At 40.6% G+C, this 22,191-nt stretch overlaps 1 protein-coding gene across 1 annotated transcript in view; it reads right to left on the reverse strand.

Annotated features, from left to right (window-relative positions):
• The window catches only part of PRKAR2B (protein kinase cAMP-dependent type II regulatory subunit beta), a 90,394-nt gene that overhangs the window by 14,987 nt on the left and 53,216 nt on the right, over positions 1-22,191 (reverse strand). Inside the window, exons 3-5 of the mRNA XM_055301228.1 lie at positions 17,837-17,889; positions 10,091-10,174; positions 1,433-1,539 (exon numbers count right to left, since the gene is read on the reverse strand). Coding sequence (XP_055157203.1) covers positions 1,433-1,539; positions 10,091-10,174; positions 17,837-17,889 — 244 coding nt within the window. The remainder of the gene's footprint in view (positions 1-1,432; positions 1,540-10,090; positions 10,175-17,836; positions 17,890-22,191) is intronic.

A 22,191-nucleotide genomic window follows, 5' to 3' on the forward strand; every position in this document is an offset into this window, starting at 1 on the left:
AGTAAAATGAGCTCCCAGACCAGCTGCAAGCACACGGTCTAAAATCTGTACCACCTTCTCATATGCATTTCTTCCCTGACAACGTGAGGCATTGGGCAGAGTGGAGCCACAGAAAGACCACGAACAGTGGCCAAGAGACCTGCATGCCGGGCTGGCAGGACTTCACGGACCCCCGTCACTTCTGCATATCTGGGAATTTTCATCTGTCAAATGGGTGATTAGGATCTAACTGAACAGGGAGAGGTTAAGGGAGTTTTTATCATATTTGGGTCTCCCATACACCCCTACAGTTAAATACGGTGGAACAGCTGAGGGAATTTCACCAATGAAAGCTGTCAGAGATTCCAATATCAAGGCTTTAATTTACATATGGGACAATGGGGGGGGGCTGTGCTAAAATCAGAGGGCTCACCTGAAGCCCCTGCCAATAGCTCTACGGGGTCACCACGGCATTAGGGACGAGGGAAGGGAGGACTAAGAGAGAACCCTGAACGTAGAGAGCGTGCATGACTGCTGATGTAGGAAAGATGACAACCACAGAGCCAAGTCAAGAAATGAGGCTGCGCAGACAGATGGGGTGTGATTTCCCGCATGGCTCAGAGCTGAGTACAACTCCACCCAGAGAAGCAAATGCAACCCAGGGAATCCGGCTGAAAGACGACCTGTGTGGCACCCAAAATGGGAGGGGCCAGGGGTGCCAACTGTCTCATGGATACTTCAGCATCACTTCACAGAAGTGAAGCAATAAAGCCTCCGTTCAGACTGCTCCCCTGGTACAGTTTGGGGCTCTTAACCTAATTATCGCTTAAAGCACACTGTGCTTTGACGAAGTAAAGCACAACGCAGGTTTTCTGAAATCACATTTTTCAATATAGTGTATGCCTTCTCATTTAAATAAAATAATTTCTCTACAATGTTTCAAAATAACTTCTCTATAATGTTTTTAATGCACAAGAATGCATAAACAATTTCTGGAAAGAGCATAAACTCCCCTCTCTACCATGAGCATGCTTTACTTTATAGTTGATGAAAAAAGAACAGACTGAGTTCTATGATTCAACACCCCAGATGCTGTGCGCTGCTTGCCTTCGAAGTGTAGCAGGCATCCTCTCAAGCCAAAGTTAATAAGTGAGGCAGCTCACAGTAAATGCCTGAGATTTATAGGTCGAACTAACCAAAATCATCCTTTCTTCTATAAACTATGCCTCTTTCCATGATCTAACGTGGTTTCACCACACGTATTCCCAGCGAGCTTCCTGTGCCTTTTATACAGTAACGAGAATAAAGAGGGAACGGTGAATATTAAAAGCTAGTGAATATTAAAGAGGTAACAGCAACTATCGAATATTAATCTGCCAGTTGTTATAAGAACCACTGAGATTCCACAGGGATGGTTCCTTACATTTCAGCAGTGAGGTTATGCGAAACTTACCTATCGATCACGTAAAAGTTGTCACCATCATCGCCTTGATCAATTACATGCTCTCCTTCTTTGACCAGTTTTTCAAACATGGCATCTAACACTTGAGACATCTGTTCCTATTTTTTAAAGAGAAAAGATACAATCTTTATGTTTGTCTACGAAACGTTCTCTTGACTGTAATCAGCTTTGTATTTCTGTGAACCAGCTCAAAGAAAAAGAAATATCATCACTGCCATTGAGTCTTGTCAAAAAACAAAAAAATACACAGTGCAGTTGTCCTTAGCACCTAACAAAGGAGATTATAGATTTCCTTTCATATTCAGTACCTGAATGAAAGTAATTATAATTAGCTACTTCAGAATATTTCAGTGCAACGATCACCCAGTTTAATATATTGAAAAATGAACCACCAAACCACCACAGACCTTATACATGAAATAGAATCTTGGCAACTAAAATGACCAGGTTCGTAATGAACTACAGCAAATATCTTTTAAAGATAACTGTTTTTAAAACTTCCCTATGAAAAAAAAATAAAACTTCCCTATGTTTAGTCATCACTAGGATTTATGTAGGGATTACCTAAGTACTTAGTGAATTCAAATTCTGCCTCCAATCCTTTTGGTTGAGCACTAAAAACAAAACAACAGGAAAAAAAAAAAACATATGCAAACCCAAAAATGATGGCAAATTTGAAACACTATTCTTTATCATGACGGTTCTCTTTAAGAAGCAACCATTCACCTCCCTAGGACAGATTTATTAAAACAGAAGCCAGAAACATCAAACCTATTCTTCAACAACTACTTAAATTACATAAAATTTTTATTCTGCTGAAGCGTGGTTGACAAGGCTTAAGGATAAACTCCAGCTGGTGAGAATAAACTAGAAGGTGAAGAACAAACAAATCTTTCCACAGAACAAATACAGGAACAATTCAAAGGCCCTGGAATACACAAAAGAGCTCGGTGTTTCTCAAACTGGGTTTTATGGAACCCAGGGACTTCATGGAGGTGCTTCAGTGATTGATTCAGCTGATTTAATTGCCCCCTTAAAGTGTATGTGAGCCATTAAATATGAAAACTAATGGAAATCAAAATGCTCAGATGAATTATATATACACAGTTTTTTCATGAGGTTGAATTTCTCATAAAATTAACCACGGTTAAGTGAACGATTCAGTGGCCACAAAATTGTGCCACTACCACTTACTTCTTAGTTCTAAAACATTTTCATCACTTCAAAAGGAAGCCTTGTGCCCAAGTAGGCATTTTGCGATTCTCTCCTCCCGCTGGCCCTTGGCACCACCTACCTATTTTGTGCCTCTATGGATTCCCCTAATCTGGATATTTCACACAACACAATCATACAACATGACCTTCTGCATCTGCCTTATTTCACTCAGCATTTTGAGGTTCATCCTTGTCCTAGATATATCCCAACTTATTCTTCTTTATAGATGAATAATATTCCACTGTAAATATACCACGATTGGTTTATCCATTCATCCATCACTGGACGCTTAGATTGTTTCCACCTTTTGGCTATTTATGAATGTTTATGTTAACTCTTCTGGGTTAACCCTAGGAGGGGAACTACTTGAGTCATACGGTAATTCTAGGTTTAACTTTCTGAGCAACTGCCAGGTTTCCACAGCGCCTAAACAGTTTTCTTTCCCACCAGCAATGTACTAGGATTCCAATTTCTCCACATCCTCACCAACACTTGTTATGTTTCCTTCTTAAAAAAAAAAAAAAAAAATTATACCCACCCTATTGGTGCTGGGCTGGTACTTCATTGTGGTTTCAGGATTGGCATTTCCCTAATGACTAGCCATGTTGAGAATCTTTTCATGTACTTACTGGTAACTTGTGTATCTTTTTTGGAGAAATGTCTATATTCAAGTATTTTGCCCAATTTTAAGTTGGGTTGTTATTTCGTTGTTGAGTTGTAAGAGTTCTTTATGTATTTTAGATACTAGGCCCTTATATGTAGGATTTCGCACATATTTTCTCCCATTTGGTAGATGTCTTTCACTTTTTTCAATATTGTTCTTTGATGCACAAAATTTTTATTTTTTATGAAGTCCAACTTCTTTTCTTTTCATATTCCTGTTTTTGGTGTCTACCCAATAATCCACTGCTAAATCCAAGGTCATGAACACTTACCCTTGTGGGTTTTTTTTTTTTTTTTAAGAGTTTTTATAGTTTGGGAGCTCACATTTAGGTCCTGGATCCATTTTGAGTTAATTTTTGTGTACAGTGTAAAGGAGGGATCCAACTTGGTTCCCAGTTGTCCCAGCACCATTTGTTGAAGAGACTTTTCTTTCCCCATTGAGTGGTCTTGGCACTCTCATCAGAAATCAAATGAATATCAAATTAAACATATAAATCAAATGTATAGGTTTGTTTCTAGACTCTCAATTCTATTCCATTGTTCTATGCATCTGCCTATGCTACTAACACATTGTTTTTATTCCTGGAGCTCTGTAGTAGAAGTTTTTTTAAAAAAGATTTATTTATTTTAGAGAGAAAGAAGTGAGGGGCAGAAGAAGAGAATCTCAAGCAGACTCCCGCTGAGCATGGAGCCTGACGTGGCGCTTGATCTCACAGCCCCGAGATCACAACCTGAGCTAAAACCAAGAGTTGCATGCTTAACCGACGGTGCCACCCAGACACCCCTGTAGTAAAAGTTTTGAAATTAGCAAGTGTGAGTCCTCCAACTTTGCTCTCCTTTTTCAGTATTATTTTGATGCTGTGGGCCTTCCTTGGCTATGTTTGCAATTTTAATAAATTAGACAACAGCAAAAGGTTAATGCGTCTTCCTGGTTTTGCTTTATAATACATGAATGTTAGTAATCTCAACCTTTATAAACTAATACAATAATTTTTAAAAGAATACAAAACCTCAAAAAAAAAAAAAGAATACAAAACCTCTATAAATACGGCTATATTGTTAAGTAAAAAGAAGAATGAGGCAGGACACTGTGGAAAGTTCGCTGCCACTGAAACTTAAAAAACAATATACTGCTCTGTATATCACATGACCCTGGGGAAATACCCATGAGAATGCTCTAAGCACGTGGCTCCTGAGAAGCTGGATTGCTGGAAGGCAGGGGTGCAAGGGGGATTTCCTTTCCCCAACTCCTCTTTTGTTCTTTTTGGATTTTTATAAATTGTATAGGCACACAGACTTAAAACTTTTCATTAAAAACCCCAGCTCTGGGCAGCCCAGGTGGCTCAGTGGTTCAGCGCCTGCCTTCAGCTCAGGGCATGATCCTGGAGACCAGGGATCGAGTCCCATGTCCAGCTCCCTGCATGGAGCTTGCTTATCCCTCTGCCTGTGTCTCGGCTTCTCTGTCTCTCTCATGAATAAATAAAATAAAATCTTAAAAAAAAAAAAAAACCAGCTCTCCATTTAAACAGAAAACATACTATTGCATCTTCACATTGGCTAAGCAAAGCTTCTGGAGGAACGATGGTGGCGGGTCCTGCAGGAAGTGGTTTTCATCCCCTCGCTGGGTCCCTGCATGAGCTCTGACACCTACTTGTGAAACAGGAGCCCCTGCAGAAGACGAAGCCAATGTGGCCGTGAAGCATTGCTGTCTGCATGTGGTGCTAATTGGCCCCACAGGGACCATTTTATCCAAATGAGTTCATCAACCAGGCAGCATATGGTCACCTATCAAAATTATGAAGTTTGATTAAATGGTTTACTAATATTTTGTTTCACTTACTATTCATATTCCAACTCTTTTAGGCCAGATGGAGAGGGAATATCAGGCTTATTGATTAGCTCTTTCTCTAAATGTCAAATGGAGAAAAAAAGATATACTGCTCTAGTAAATTTTTTTGTTTTTCTTGGTATTTAGCTGCATTTTAAAACTTTATAAAGCTTAGGAATTCACACACGGCTACATAAAACACTAATTCCTGGTAAAATCCAGAACAATCATTTCTTCTAGAACGTCTCAATGTGACAGGTGTCTGTTCTAATCAATCAAAATGCAATTTCCCCATAATTATGCACAGAGTGAAAAGAACTTAGGAAATATTTAATATGCAGGGGCTTATCCCAATGACTGACAACTACTGTAGGAAATCTACATCTTATTCTACAGAATGCAAACCCTGGACTGAGCTCTCGGTGAAAGGTCTCTACCTTCAAAAATAACAATTTACTCTCCATTAGTAGAAGAATCTATCATGGCGAATAGGAAAATTATTTCAGTTTGTCTCAAATTAGAAATATTTCAGAAGAAAAATGGCCTACCGAGTTGAGCATTAAAATATTCATGAAAAGAATATCTTCAAAGAGATTAATAATTATAAATGCTGTGCTCAACATATGACTATACAGCGCCCTCCTTGGAAAATTGTTCGGAGGCCTAGGAGGTGCAGGATTCCTAAGCTAAACAATGACTTCAGGGAATTCAGATGACTTAGGAGGTAAAAAGCCAAGATCATTCTTCTTGCTAGTAATTACTGCTTCCCCTTCTCGCCAAATTTTCCCACCTCAGAGAAAGGTACCAGCTCATGGTCATTCCAGTAAGACCCTGGGAGTCATCCTAGACCCTTTCCATCAGGTCACAGATCATTTGGTCCCTAAACAGCGCCAATTTCTGCCAATCCTGAATATTCAATGAAACCAACCCCTTTTAACCTTCCCTAAACCCATTTCCCACCCTTCTACCCTTTGTCCTGACACGACAGTGAACTCAGACACATCTGATTGTTCCTTTCTCTGCTTAAAATGTTTCAGTTGTGACTTCCCACCGCCTACAATATGTGGCCAATGCTACAGGGTGGCTGGCGTTCAAGAACGGTCCTTTGTGACACAGCACACATGCATCTGAGCTCTTGCCAACGGATGTCTCTTGGCGCAAGCTCCAGTAAGAACATTCCCTGTACTTTCCTTCCACTAGCAATCTCCTTCCTTACTCAAGTTCTGAGGCTCAGCTCAGGGGGTCTCCCCCAGCTTCCTGAATTCCCAGGTCCCCCGAGAGACCCTCATCCTCACAGTGTCCTGACTCCATTACAGCGTTTATCGATGTTATACCAAACTGCTTTGTGTGTGTATTTGAATCCTTCATCAAATTGTAAGTTCCAAGAGGACAAGAACCCTAAGTATTTCTGTGGCATCCCTAAAAAGGCTTTCTATAGACTTTGGAGCACAGTGAGCAGTCAGGGCATCAAACTGAAAGGAGTTGTTGTATAAGCAGGTTATTGGAGTTGAATATGTAATTCACTTTAAATGCATCTGGGTTACTGTAAAAAAAAAAAGGTATATTGTGAAAAACTAGCAGACTGTTTAAAACATGAGCTTAACCTAAAATCGTCAGTCTGCCATGTTTGGGGAGGTTTTTGGTTTTTTTCTAATCCCAGGTAGTAATCTGTTAAGAAAAATACAGTTTTACCTACCTAAATTTTGTATCACTCCCAGAGGATTTGAGATAGTAGGAAAGTAAGTCAAGATAGTTTGAGCTCAATAAAGAAAGAAAGAAAGAAAGAAAGAAAGAAAGAAAGAAAGAAAGAAAGAAAGAAAGAAAGAAAGAAAGAAAGAAAGAATAGATAGATAGATCTTTTGGAAGCAAATGTGTAAATATAGTTTCTTCTCTCCAATAAAATACTCAATAATTAGGGATCCCTGGGTGGCTCAGCGGTTTAGCGCCTGCCTTTGGCCCAGGGCGCGGTCCTGGAGTCCCAGGATGGAGTCCCACATCAGGCTCCCTACATGGAGCCTGCTTGTCCCTCTGCCTGTGTGTGTGTCTCTCTCTCTCTCTCATGAATGAATAAATAAATAAATAAATAAACAAACAAATAAATAAATCTTTAAAAAAATCAACACTGAAAATTCATGAATTTGGTAATTTCATGAACTGGCCTTTAAAACATATATATTAAAGACCTTCAACACAGCAGCAAAAAAAAAAAAAAAAAGGTTAAAATATTTACTGTTTATAAAAATAACCACTTTAAGATGTTCCTTGCCAGGATATACTAGTGGTAACTTTTTAAAATTATTTTAGGGGCCCCTGGGTGGCTCAGGTGGTTAAGTGTCTGCCTCTCAGCTCAGGTCATGACTCCGGGGTCCAGGGATGGAGCCCCGCATCGGGCTCCCTGCTCCGCGGGGAACCGGCTTCTCCCTCTCCCTCTGCTCGTGTATTCTCTCTCTCCTCTCTCTCTCTCTCTCAAAAAAATAAATGAAATCTTAAAAATTTTTTTTTGATTATTTCAAATGCATCCAAAATTTACACAGGTGCTTTAAAAGAGTTAAAGTTGAAATGGCAAGAAAAATCAATTTAATGGAGAGGAGACAGAGAGGGCAGCGTCTCAGGAAGGCCCCCCGGCAGCTCTCCCCCCCTGCCTGCTTATCACTTGGTGTACAGGCACCCAAAGATCACTGTTCACTCACTGCTGCAGCATGGAGATACGGCTTCGATTCAACAGGAAAGGACGCAAGCAAAAGAACACGCGCTTGTACCCAACTCCTGAGCTAGAGACTTCCACGTCTGGCTCTAGTCCTTGCTACTGGAAGCATGGCCCTGGGCCAGGAGCAGCGGCCTCACCTGAGAGCCTGTGAGAAATGCAGATGCTGAGGCTCCACCACAGACCTACTGAGCCAGACAGCATTTTTAACAAGATCCCCTGAGGACAGGCACAGTAAAGTGTGAGAAGCACTGCTTTTAGGGGCAGTTCAGTTGGTAAAGCATCTGCCCCGGGCTCAGGTCACGATCTCAGGGTCCTGGGAGCGAGCCCCATGAGGGCTCCCTGCTCAGCGGGGAATCTGCTTCTTTCTCTCCCTCTGCCTGCTGCTTCCCCTGCTTGTGCGGTCTATCAAATAAATAAAATCTTAAAAAAAAAAAAAGAAGCAGCAGCAGCACTGCATTTAGTGAGCTCTAAAAATTCTCCCACGTAAAGTTCTAGTTGAAAAACAGAGAATCTCCTTAGCTGGAAGCCTACTCCTAAGGGTAAAACTGAGAATTAATTTTACAGCTGTCTTCTGTGTGTATCTGGAGGAAAAGAGTTAAATACTAAATTAGTTTAATTTCAATAACACACACACACATACACAAAAAGTTGTAACTTTCCACTAATCGTTATTTAGACTCCTATTGGTGGAAGATGATTAGAGATCACATAGTTTTAATGTCCTTTATGTCACAGAGTCATTATCATTCTAGATAAATGAGATGAGGGATTACTTGGAAGCCCATCAAAATTTCACAAATTCCCTTTAGTCACTTATTCTAGTATTTAATACTATAAGAAACAGTTCGATTCCTAAATTTCTAAATTTTCTCAATTTCATTTCCTTTTTTTTGTGTGTGTGTGAGGGAAGTGGGGAGGGAGGGAGGGAGAGAGAGAGAGAGAGAGAGAGAGAGAAGGAGAGAGAGAGAGAGTGGGAGAGAAAATCTTAAGCAGGCTCCATGCCCAGCACGGAGCCCCTGACTTGGGGCTTGATCTCACAACATTGAGATCATGACCTGAGCTGAAATCAGGAATCAGACGCTTAACCAACTAAGTCATCCAGGTACCCCTTAATTTCATTTTTTAATCTTCCATCACTAAAGCAAACAAGCAATAGCCTCATTATTTAGAGCTCTCAGTTTTGCAAACTCAGTATGAATTCTAGAGGATCTGAGCCAAACTGTACAAAACTTGTAATGTCCGGTCCTAAAACAATGATCGCCAAAGTCACAAAACGTAATCCATGTTCCTGGAGGATGTGATAGAAACATATGTGGTATTAGAAACAAAAGATTTTTTTTAAATGTTTCAGAATGTCCTATGACCCAGAGTATATGGTATTGGTATAATACAGTACAGCTTCTTTATAAAAATGGACTTAGGAAGACCTCATCTTAAAAAGAGTAGGTCTTAATTTAATGGTCTAGAGCATCAGTCTGAAAACTGTAAAATGCTGCATCCGATCAAAAAAAAGGTTGAGTAAGCTACAAGAGTTGACTCAGTTTCCACATTTGGGTCACGGCAGCAGGATCATGGCAACCCAAATGACCACATAACAACAAAGAAGCATAATCTGAGGATGAAGGAAGAGAACATTTAGGTCAGAGTACAGGGCAAAATGTGAACAGCATGCTCACTCATATTGAAAGAGGGGGTTTTTAGAAAAACATCCAGAACCAAAGACCAGAGATTTTAAAATCCTTATGAAGAAAAAAATCCCTCTACCTTTGAAGCAAAGTGAAATGTTATTTTTCAAATACAAATAATACGGAAGTGGTACACTAAAACCTAATTACTATCACTAGCTGGTGCGAGAGGCGATCCTCCGTGGGCCCTGTGCCGTCCTGCAGGTTCCTGCTGGATGTACAAAGAATCCAAGGTCCTACCCTCTCTTCATCTGAGCCATTTCTCAGGGCTATGCTTCTAGCAAGTAACCTTGACGGATGAGATCATGTTTTCCCCACACAAAGTGCCAGCAGACCTGCATACTCCTGGCTGGAAGGAGCTCAGCGCTGCTCTCCTAGAAGACAACCCGGTGCACATACAGGCACCCACAGTGGGGCCTTTACATCATCCCAGGGGACATTAGCTTGTCAAGAGGGTTAAAATCCATGACCCACAGTTCTTCACACAGACACCGGGAAACAAAAAACAAAAACAAAAACAACCCATTTCTGGTTACTGAGATTTGGCTTACCGGATCGAGGTTCTTAAACAGCAGGATGTCTTTGCAAGCCTCTTGCAATCGATTTCTTTGATCATCGGTTTTGGGGTGTATAATCTAAAAGGACATCAAAGTAACAAATTAGTCTACTCATCTTACTCATAAGGGACAAATTTTCCCCGCAGGATGTTGGAGGGAAGAACCGTCAGTGCTGAGGCTCACTTCAGGTGACCAGACGTGAGCCACCAGCCCACTAAGCAAGGAAAAATGATAGGGTTTGTCTCAGGGAGGTGGACATTCACCAAGAGAGCACGGGAACATGTTTCAAAGGAGCGTTTCCCCCAGATGAGCAAGTTCCTTTTACAAAGGTCTGTGATTGGCTAATCCCTACAAACGCCAAAGCTTCCTGCCCTCGGGAACATACCAAAGGGCAACAGGCCGCAGAGCTATGCTGAAGACCTGGAGACTGCCTGCACTCTGCCTAATACTCTTCATGTCCTTTAACGCCGTTTCTTACTCTGTCGGTGAGTACAATCGTCTTTCAGGATGTACATCTTTCCTTTGAAACCTGACAGTCTCTGGCAGCATTAGACGTTAATGTACGTTTTTACGCACAATGCATGCAACTACCCCCACAGAGAGTGGTTTTCCGAAGGCAGCCAAGTAAACACGTGCTGCCATTCCCAGAGAGTGACTCTGAGGAAAGATGAATCCGACAGTCCTGGTGTGCTCGATTTAGAATGAGCTCAGAGAAACCCAGTGTAGCATATTCTTCCTAAAGTGTCATTCCGGGAGGGGGAAGGCCAAGGGAATGCCTGTCAACTCCCCAGAGTCCCTCTGGACTAGCAGGAGGCTCAGCCAACGTGAACCAAAGGCCTATTCTTTCATGAACGTTCGTAGTTTAGAGTAGAGCGGCAGGAGACAGTCCCAAGAGCAGCAGGCGTGGAGCCATCCTCCCGGACACCCACGCACGGTCTTTTCCTGCCCTCACGGTCAGAGAGTGGCCGTGGGAGCTGACAGGCAGGTGCCTCAGCTCCGCCGTCCCTGGCCCAGACGAGAGGTGTCCGCAGGGTGAAGGTGTGTGGCAGCGCTGCGCGAGCACCATGGCTCCAGCAGCATTTGCTCGCTTCGTCTCTGTGTTACATTTTGGCAATTCTTGCAATATTTCAAGCCTTTTCATTATTACTGTATTGGCTGTGGTGATCTGTGATCAGTTATTATGACTCGCTGAAAGCTCAGATGATGGTTAGCGTTTTTTTAGCAACAACATATATTTATTTTTTAAAGATTTCTTTATTTATTCATGAGAGACACACTGAGAGAGGCAGAGACACAGGCAGAGGGAGAAGCAGGCTCCATGCAGGGAGCCCCATGCGGGACTCGATCCCGGACCCTAGGATCACGCCCTGAGCCAAAGACAGACACTCAACTGCTGAGCCACCTAGACGTCCCTACAACGTATATTATTAAGGCATGTACTTTGGTGGTTTTTTTTTTTTGTACTTTGGTTTTTTAGACATAATGCTATTGCACATTCAGTAGACTAAAACAGGGGCACCTGGGTGGCTTACGTGGTTGTGCATTTGCCTTTGGCTCAGGTCATGATCCTGTGGTCCTGCGATGGAGCCCAGAGTCAGGTTCTGCTCAGTGGGGAGCCTGCTCCTCCCTCTCCCTGCCACTCTGCCTACTTGTGCTCTCTTTCTCCGTCAAATAAATAACATCTTAAAAAAACAACAGACTAAAACAGAGTACACACATGTGCACTGGGAAAACAGAAAATTCATTTGGCTTCACTGCAATATTTGCTTTATTTCGGTGATCTGAAACTGAACCCACAGTATCTCCAAGGTATGATGTATGTGTACTATTTAGTTACCACATGAAAGAGTATTAGCCAGTGAAAACGGAAGTCATTGCATTTTTCCGATATGGGTAAGATATATGCAAACTTTCATTTACTGTCCAATCAATATTCATCTCAATCTAGATTCTAAGATGACATAGGGACACAGAAAGAGCAGACCCTGGTGCCAACTAACTTGCTGCTTACCATACAAGAAACTTTTTAAATCGGGGCACTGAAAAAAAATCATGCCAACCAAAATTCATATCTCTCTACCTCAAATAAGGAAGGTTAATAGAATAAAAAAAAGTCCCTTCTCGTTCCAACTGTAACTTCAAACTTAGCAATCATATGATGTTTGCCTGCTGAGGGGTGCCTGTGTGGTGCAGTCGGTTGAGCATCTGGCTCTTGGCTTCAGCTCAGGTGGTGAGCTCAGAGTTATGGGGTTGAGCCCCCTGTCAGGCTCCACGCTGAGTGCAGAGTCTGCTGGAGACCCTAGCTCTGACCCTCCCTGGTGCTCGCTCGCTCTCTAAAATAAATCTTTACCAAAAAATGTTTGCCTGCTGAGAAGCTCTGTCCTCAGAGAGAAAAAGTCTGGGAGACCATGGCACCCCGGCTGAAATAATGTTCTAGGCCTGGAGACAAGAGGTGCTACAGCCCAGGGAGCAACCCAGCAAACCACAATTTAGATAGCCTTCATGTGCCCCCCATAAATGCTCCAGAAACATGGCATACCCAGTTAGCCAATCCCCAAAGCCAAGCCAATTCTGGGCTCTAGACTTATTTCCTCATCCCTTATTCTTTTTTTAAAAAATATTTTTATTTATTTATTCATGAGAGACCTACAGAGAGAGGAAGAGACATAGGCAGAGAGAGAAGCAGGCTCCCCCTCATCCACCAAGCGGCTCCCTTGTCCCTTATTCCTTATCCCACAAACATTTCCTGCCTTCCACGCCAGCTTGCAGCTCTCTGGACCCCTGGTAACCCGCTTCAGGAAGCCCCAAGGTTTGTCTGTTATCACCCAGATTGTTGTCTTTAATCATTCTTAGCACCATCTTGCACCTAAATTATCATCAATTTAGGTCTTTCTCCGACCATTCACTCGGTAGGAACCCCTCATGCAACAGCTTTCTCTTCTCTCTCTCTCTCCTACTACTTGTGCATCTTAGGAGTTAACACTTTGAAATGCTGGTTCTCAATCCCGCCACCAGCTGCTGTAGTCCACTGCTTTCCTGGCTTTCAGTTTTCCCTCTGCCCTCTCTCCCACGATCACTCCTCAGTATCCAGAGGTTTTGATTTTTTACAGACTCTGCCTTAAAATCCTGCTCTGGGGGCACCTGGGTGGCTCAATGGTTAAGCATCTGCCTTCGGCTCAGGTCGTGATCCCAGAGTCCTGGGATCAAGTCCCACATTGGGCTCCCCCGAGGGAGGCTGCTTTTCCCTCTGCCTGTCTCTGCCTCTCTCTGTGTCTCTCTCATGAATAAATGAAATCTTTAAAAATCAATAAATGAAAAAATAAAATCCTGCTGTGCTCTGGAAAGCTAACAGTCAGAAATCAGGTGAATCTTTGCAGCTTTGGTATCCCTGCCCTCTAACGAACTGCTCAAGAAATGCTCTCCTCCCAGTTCTAAAGACTTTTTTTCTGTTTAGTTTGGTGTAATCCTACATAGAAGACCTGCATCCAGTTAACTAAGGTTTCAGCAATATACCCAAATGAGATTTTTATTACATAGAAATCACTTTGTTGTTGTTTTTTTTTTGAAATTTTATTTCTGATTTCAGGATAAAAATCTTTGTTAAACAAATGCCTAATGCAGCATTTATTATGTGCCAGGTGCTCGTTTAAGGGCTTTCAAAATATTAACTCGGGAAGCCCGGGTGGCTCAGCAGTTGAGTGCCGCCTTCGGCCCAGGGTGTGATGCTGGAGACCCAGGATCGAGTCCCACGTCGGGCTCCCTGCATGGAGCCTGCTTGTCCCTCTGCCTGTGTCTCTGCCACCCTCTCTCTTTCTCTCTGTATGTTTCTCATGAATATATAAATAATCTTTTTTAAAAATTTAAAAAAATATTAACTCATTTTATCCTAGTAATTGACCCCATGAAGCAGGTAATAATTTGTGCTAAAGTAAGTCAGACAGAGAAAGAAAGAAACTGTATGATCTCATATATTAAAATGAACTTGCCTAAGTAATTTAATTTCTTCAGTGTCAGGAAGTTCAAAGCTGCAGAGTGAGGATTCATCCTAGGCGTGCTGGCTATGGAATTTATGCTCTAAACCAGGGTCAGCAAACTGGCTTAAAGGCCAAATTTCTTTTTGCATGGCCCCCTAAGCTAAGAATGACTGGGAGAAAAGAAAAAAAAGCAAAAGAATTAATACTTCTTAAAAAAAAAGAATTAATACTTCTTGACACATGAAAAGTATATGAATTTAAATTCAAGTGTCCATAAATAAAGTTCTTTAGTTTGGGGGGTTTGTTTGGAGTTTTACTTTGTTTTGTTTTGGTAAGCTCTATAACCAACATGGGGCTTGAACTCAGGAACCCAAGATCAAGCACAGCCCACCAACTGAGCTGGCCAGACGCCCCCAGAAATAAAGTTTTAACAGAACGCAGCCACACACATCCATTTATATATTATCTATGGCTGTTCCCGAGCTGTAACAGTAAAGTAGCTGTGACAGAAACTGCATGGCCCCCAAAACCTAAAGTATTTATTATCTGAAAACAGTAAATTTTTCAGTTAAAAAAAAAGGGGGGGGGCGCTCCAGAAAAAGTCTGCCAACTGCTGTTTTAATGTCTGGTGTCTTTCAATTTAAAAAATTAGAAAACCAATTAATAGAGTTTATAGAGACATTTTCTATAAAGAAAACACTGTAGGGCAGCCCAGGTGGCTCAGCGGTTTAGCGCCGTCTCCGGCTCAGGAGATGGATCCTGGAGCCTGGAGACCCAGGATCGAGTCCCACGTCAGGCTCCCTGCATGGACCTGCTTCTCCTTCTGCCTGTGTCTCTGCTTCTCTCTCTCTCTCTCTCTCTCTCTCTCTCTCTCTCTCTCTCTCTCTCTCGCTTTCTCTGTCTCTCATGAATAAATAAATAAAATCTTAAAAAAAAAAAAAACACTGCCAATTTGTTTTGCTAAGCAGGAGGTATCTGTACAAGATAGTTTCCTTTTTGTCCAGTCCGTTATCTACACGGAGCTAAAGGGAACGTTTAAAAAAGTTAAATGAGAACAGCTGGATGGATTCCATCACATTTACTGAGCTTTAAATCCCTGTCCCTCCTTCTCCACCCTCACCTCAACCACCCAGCCCGCAGCCACACCTGCCTGCACTCAGAACTGCCAACTGTTGCAACCACTTCATCTAATTAGGGACCCTGTCCATGTGGGGTTTGGTTTTATTTTAATTACTAGACTCTTTCATCATCATTTTAGCACTTCATATTTTATAACTGTTCATTACTTTACTGGCTTGTTGTCTAATTCTGCTATTAGCCTCTAAGCCCCAAGATGGCTGGGACTTATCCACGGTGCTCACCACCAAATACCCTAGCACCCAGCCAGATATGCAGAAGGCACTCCCCCAAAATGCTGAGGAGTAACACAACAAAGAAATGACCCATTCTTAAAATTAACTATTTCTTCTCTACCAGGGCTACATGTTAGATATCTATATAGCTCATATTTTCATTAAGATTTTTTTTTTAAGTAACCTCTACACCCTACAGGAGGCTCAAACTCACAACCCCAAAATTGAGAAGTGCATGCTCCATCAACTGACACACAGCCAGGTGCCTCTATATTTTCACTTATTAAAGATAAAATCTAATTTGTGATTTTTTCCAAATTCCATCTTAAGTATTTAAAATTTTTTTGAATTCTATCAAAGAATAAATATTTATACAAATCTGAGATTTAAGGATTTGATACATAGTCTGTGAAATACAAAATGTTCAAATGGTACTTTATCAAAATACATGTTTTCCTTATGGACATTTTCCAATATCTGCTTAGGGCCAATTAATTCTGAAATCTGTAGTAATCATTTCCCAGGGCTCTGATGTCATTTACCTTTTAGTATCTAAGACCCCAAAAATAGTGCAGTTTTTAGTAACATGTTTAGAGAACAAACTAATGGAAAGCCTGAAGCACTTTATAATTATAATAAATTACAAAAAAAAAAAAAAAACGACTAAAAGTAACATGGAGGGTATTACAGGGTACAACTCTGGCAGTGAACGCCCAACCCACAAAGATTCTTTCTTCTCTAGGAACTGTCTTCATTTAAAAGTGGTGTCCGGTAGCCAAGGCTGCACTTCTTGTTCCTGGCCCCTAAGTCAAAGCTGGGTCCATGAGAAACTCTCCCAGGGAAACTGAAACTTTAGGCTGAGAGTCACAGCAATAAGAGCAACTGGTAGCAAAGTCCCTTTTCTCAGTTTTTTTTTTTTTTTTTCCCAATACTTTCTGGGATTCTGTAAGATTTACAAGCTTACATCCAACAGTTTTCTTCAGTATTTTCTTTTTTGAATTTTTATCTCAATGTGATTGGGTTCTGTGACATAGCCAAATGAATCTATGTAACTGGTACTGCCTCCAGGAATGAACTGGAGTGACCCAGGGAATCACTTAACCTATTACATGGGTCAAATGGTAGCTGACAGTCCGTGAGATACTGTGTATTGTTTTTAAACTGTACTTTTGAAACGTCCTTCAATTTGGATTACTAATTAAACCAGCTCATCAAACAACTCAATTACTAAGTTTTATCCTTTACCTTTAATACACAAATATGAAGACGTGTGTGCTCTTCAAAGTCATCCATTCCTGTTTCTGGTAGATACGTAAATCAAGTACATGATGGGGAAGGTCTAGTTTTCCTGACTACATGAAGTACTAATAGCATGTTACACGTTAGTAACGGCACCGTAATCCTAAAGAAACAGAATTTCAGGCTAGAATTTATAGACATTATCAAATTAATTTATGTTCTGGTAGCAAACAGTGAGCTCCTTCCTCACTCGGCATTCCCATGGGTATAGGAATGAAGTGGGATTTCCCTCAAGACCTTCGAGATAAGATTCTTATCTTTCTACCAGTGGATTTTACATATATTTCAGGGAGCTTAATGATGTAATAACTTAGGGACAAAGTATTTGCTTTTCCATATTAAAACTCAACCTCATTTAAGTATTTGTCAGAGCTACAGAAATAAATTTTTGTTTATCTTTTGAGGCCAAACAGAAAAGAAGAGCTTTTGCCAAATAAGTACTCAAAAAAAAAAAAAAAGGTAAATTATTCCTTTCCATTTCCAGGCACAGTAATCTCCTATTTAGTTTACTTTTTACTAAATAAATAATAGGTGAAGGAAGGACATAGCTAAAAAAGCTGCTTCAAACAAAACTGGACAAATTCTTACAAAAACATTACGACCTTCAAGCAATCAGTTTCTGAGCAAACAGACTCACAGATTTTAAAGAGTAAGAACTTTTATAGTGACACTTTAGATATAATTTTACTGTGATTTCTTTTTTGTTTCAGAATAAGCTTCTGTTGTTATAAATTAGTAGAAACAGAATGTTTTCCCCAGTATTTTTCTTTACTAGAAATACTGTCAGAAAAATCACACTAATGCTATGAGAAAGAGAACTAAAAACATTTTCCATCACCAGGCTGTATTTCTGCAAAAGAAAGAAAACCACAACTGCAGTGAGTTTTTATGTTCATCTTTCTTTTTATCCAAACAGTAAGACTCTTTTTCTTTGGAGAAAAGTAATTCTATTGAGCTTAAAGTAGAAGTATCAGAGAGAAGACTAGGAAAAGGAACAGTCAAAATAATTCCATTATGCCTCCTGTCAATCTATATGCCTGTGAGCCTCTTTTCTATTATTATATTCCTGATCTAATACTGGAGTATAATTTAAAATTAATTTCTTAAGTACATACCCTGGACTCTGCATCATCTTCTTCTTCATCAGGATTATAAGCTTCTGCACATACTATAAAAATAAAAATGGGACATTCTTCCATCAGGAAACATACAATAAATATACCCTAAAAAAATTAATGAACACAAAAAGAATCATGGTATAAAACAACATTAGTTTATTTCATCCAGAGCAAGCAGTTTACACTCAAAAATTGATTCCTTATATAATGAATTTATTTATTAAAATATAAAGCTGTGCTTTAAGACGATGGCAAATGCTTTCTGTTATTCAGAGACACATAGCTTCGCCTCTTCTACTTTCATTTCTAAGCTACAGAAATGTATAAGATCTAAAAATTACTTAAAGAACACACACTAAAAAAAGCTAAGTCTGCTATGAAATGATCAATTTAATTATACAGTTACAAGCACCTCTCATAAATTTTCCATAACCCAATCTTCCAAGACAAATACGATTAATGTGTTCATATTCCTTTCTAGTCTTTATTCTGAATTGAGTTCATACTGAATATGCAATGTTAAAACTTGCTTTTTTCATTTAACACCGTAAGAATTTCACATACCATTAGAAATATTTTGCAAAAATTGTTTTAAGGACAGCCAATTGTTTACCATAAGCTATAATTAACCACTCTCCTAAGGTTAGACACTTAGCTGGCTTCTCTTAAAACAAGCTTGCAATAAACATCTTCATGCATAAATAATTTGCCTACATTTCAGATAATGCTATAGGAATTATTCCCAAATGTTATTTTTAGGAGCTAACAGGTATGACAATTTTTCAGGCATACTGATTACCAAGCTTCCTTCTAGAGGGACTGTATGCATCCACTGTCCTACAAAGAATGCGTAAGAAGACTCCTCTAAATTATATAACAGAAATGGATGTTACTGCTTAAAATCTTTGCCACTTTAGATGAAAAAATCATTTAAATCTTTAAATTACTTTGAATTTGAACTATGTTCAAATGTTTGTAAATTGACTATGTTTCTGCCTTTTGTCCTTATGAGCAATCTCTGTATGCACTTGGTTTTCCTTTTGATTTACGCTAGTTGCTTAACACCACTTTGTTATCTTTCTCAGAATCATTTTACCCAGTTTGCTTTTTCATGGTAATTATAAAGTTGTCACAGATAGCTATGCATGCTTGCTTTTAATGCCATGAGATCTAGGAAGAAAATTCTCCCAATATGATTTAAACTCAGCATTAAACATCACAAAAACACCGTGGGTTCCTAGGAAACGCCTTCTTCATTTGCAAATCTAAAGATTATTTCTCTTTTGGTTTTTTAAAAGTAGGTTTTATTTTTTTACATTTACCCTTTAATTCATACGGACTTTACTCTGGCATAGACATTTAATTTTAACATAGAAATTTAAAGAACAGAGGATCGGTGAAAAGATGACAAATGTCTTTCCAGGGGCCTCAGGATGGCATCAAGAGTATTATCATCATTAGTACTATTACTGCATTATTATAAAACCTGACATTAGCTTTCTTTCCTCCCAGCATTGCTCTATATACACCTTGGCCAGTGAATGAGTGATTTTTAACCAGGGCCAATTATGCCCCCTAGGATGACATCTGGCAATGTCTGGAGACATCTTTATTGTCACAACTGTGGGGGCTTGGGGGGAGTCACTGGCTATTGAGGGAGACCAAAGATACTAATAAACTTCCCACAATGCACAGAGCAGCTCCCCTTCCCCCCAACCTACAATCCCCTGGCTCAGATGTGCTAGGGTTGAAAAACTCTGACCTACTGTATATTTTCTCATTCAATCTCACAACAACTCTAAAATAGATCAGTTTTCTATCACCTGACAGGTGAAAGACCAGGGCAGAGCAGTTTACGTGTATCTTGGCCCAGATCACACATTCTAGTACAACAGGACCAATACCAGATCCCAGCATTGTCTGGCTGACCCCAGAGCCTTGGCTATTAACTACTGTTCTGCGCTGGACTCTGGTGAATTCACCGGCATCATGCCTGGACTTCAGCCTTCTGTCTCAGAAACCCAACAGAAGGGGACTGGTCTCTCAGGGGCAGGCTCCTTTTAAAGAACCTCACTGATGCCTATCACCAGAATGCCAACTTAGTAACTAATTCTCTGAATCAAGTATGGAAATCAGCATGACCAGCTCTCTCCCCACAGGAAGACCATGGAAGAAGCCAAATCACAATTAAAAGGTTGCTTGGTGAGAAAGAGCTAGGAGGAAGAGAGTTTGTCTAATAAAATGAATGTTTAGTGGCATTCGTCTGGGACAGCTTGAGTTTTCCGCATAGACTGTACAGATGGTCCTTATCATGGGGCCCAGACACTTTAATTGTGTTGGCTCCCACTTTCCAAAAAAGCATGAGGGCATTTACTTCTAAAGCTTGGCTCTGATACTGTGCTTCCGTAGATGACCAATCTCATAGGCAGGACTGCTACCTGACTAGTAGGGTTCAGTACAAAATGAAGACACAGCCTCAGTCTCAAAAATTCAGAATTTCAAGAGAGCAACAAGAGACTATCAGACCAAACTCTGAGACCTTTGTAAATAGGGGGCCTGAGCAGTCAGCCCTGGTAATGGGACCCATATATTCAATGAGGTGGTACAGTAGGTAAGACACTTCAGTTGTTGATCTTACATTTTAATTCACAGAGGGAAATCTTAACGCTCTAATTCCTAAGTTCCAAGCCCCTATATTCTGACTAAAAATCAGGAGGAGTAAGAATCTATTGTGTTTCTAAATAACTCTCAATTGTCCCAGTATTATGTAACACCCTTTCTGATTTGTGGGATCTGCTTTCTCACTCCTTTGTTTCTCGGCTGCCCATTTCATTGAACTATTTGCCATATCAGTAGTACCAGGATTTAGTTGCTGGCGTTTATGTGCAATGTTTCACCATGTTCCAGTTCATCTACCAACCACCTCCTACAGCCAGAGCAAACAGAACACCTGCAGTCTTGTACCCGGTCATGTGCCTTCCAACCCCTTATCTTTACTTCCACTGTTTTCTGGGGTTGGAGCTCCCACCACATCCTCCTTTCCAAGCCATCCATCCCTTCTCTCCAGCCCCAGCTAAAAAGTCAAGACAAGAGCCTTACCTCCTCAGAGCAAATTGAGGAAAACCCACATCCATACTCCCTTTGCCCTGTCCCAATACCATGGGCAGAGCTCACTGTCATCTCTTACCACACTGTGCTCTACCAAAGTTGTTCCCCTCTCCAGGCTGGGACTTACAGCCCATCAGGGACTATGTGCTCCTGGTCCTCCTTCTATTTCCCTAGCACTGACCTGGCTCAATGCACACTTTTTTTTTTTTTTTTGAATGACTGATTAATGAACAGACAGGCCTGCAAGGTCCTTGAGGGCATAGATGATTGTCTTGTTTAAATATCTCCTGAGAGTCTACCTGCATTATACACTCTCCAACACAAGTTGAATGAATGAATTAAAAGCTGTCCTTTGCTAAAATGACTTAACACCATTTGTCCAAGAAAAAGGAACAGAGTGAAATGAGAACCCTTTATCTTGTTCGCCAAGGTGCCTGGCACAGAGCCTGGAAGTTCAATAAATATCAATACAAGGAAGGAATGGATGAAAAGTTCTATGTCTGGAAGGACCCTCACACCAAAGCCTCTAGATTATACAAGCTGCTTTGTATTCTTTCTAAAATGTATTTACCCTATCCCTCCTGGGCAATGTGAAATTGAGCCTGAAATTGTATACTCCCTTCTTTGTTTGGCAATTACACAGTAGTGAGGGACAGAGCCTTATTCTTCCAGTGGACCCTACATTGAGGTTTTCCTGTTATGTTTGTATATATAGATTTGGACAATACATCAGTTATCTAGAATAGTCCAAGAATTTAAGTCAATTCCCATGCTAGACTGTGAAATGCATGCACTGTATAGCCAGATGCCTGTCAGTTTGCAGGACAGAACAGGAAGTGAGAACCATATTGACTTTGCATCTTCTAGGCTTGGCCCTCAATCTTTTCATGCAACACACACACACACACACACACAGAGCTGCACAGAGTTGACCCTTGTACCCTTGTACAATATAGGAGTTAAGGGTGCCGACCCCCTATGCAACTGAAAATCCACATATGACTTTTGACCCTCTGAGAACTACAAAGAGCCTCCTGTTGATCAGAATACTGATAACACGAACAGTTGATTAACACATTTTGTATGTTATGAGTGTTCTATATCATATTTTTATAATAGAAAAGGCTAGAGAAAAGAAAATGTTATTAGAATCTTTAGAGAAAACACATTTACAGCACCGTACTGTGTCCTACCAAAAACAAATCCATGTATTAAGTGGACCCGCACAGTTTAAACCATGTTGC

The sequence above is a fragment of the Nyctereutes procyonoides genome, unplaced genomic scaffold (assembly GCF_905146905.1).
Source record: "Nyctereutes procyonoides isolate TBG_1078 unplaced genomic scaffold, NYPRO_anot_genome, whole genome shotgun sequence".
NCBI classification, from domain to species: domain Eukaryota; kingdom Metazoa; phylum Chordata; class Mammalia; order Carnivora; family Canidae; genus Nyctereutes; species Nyctereutes procyonoides.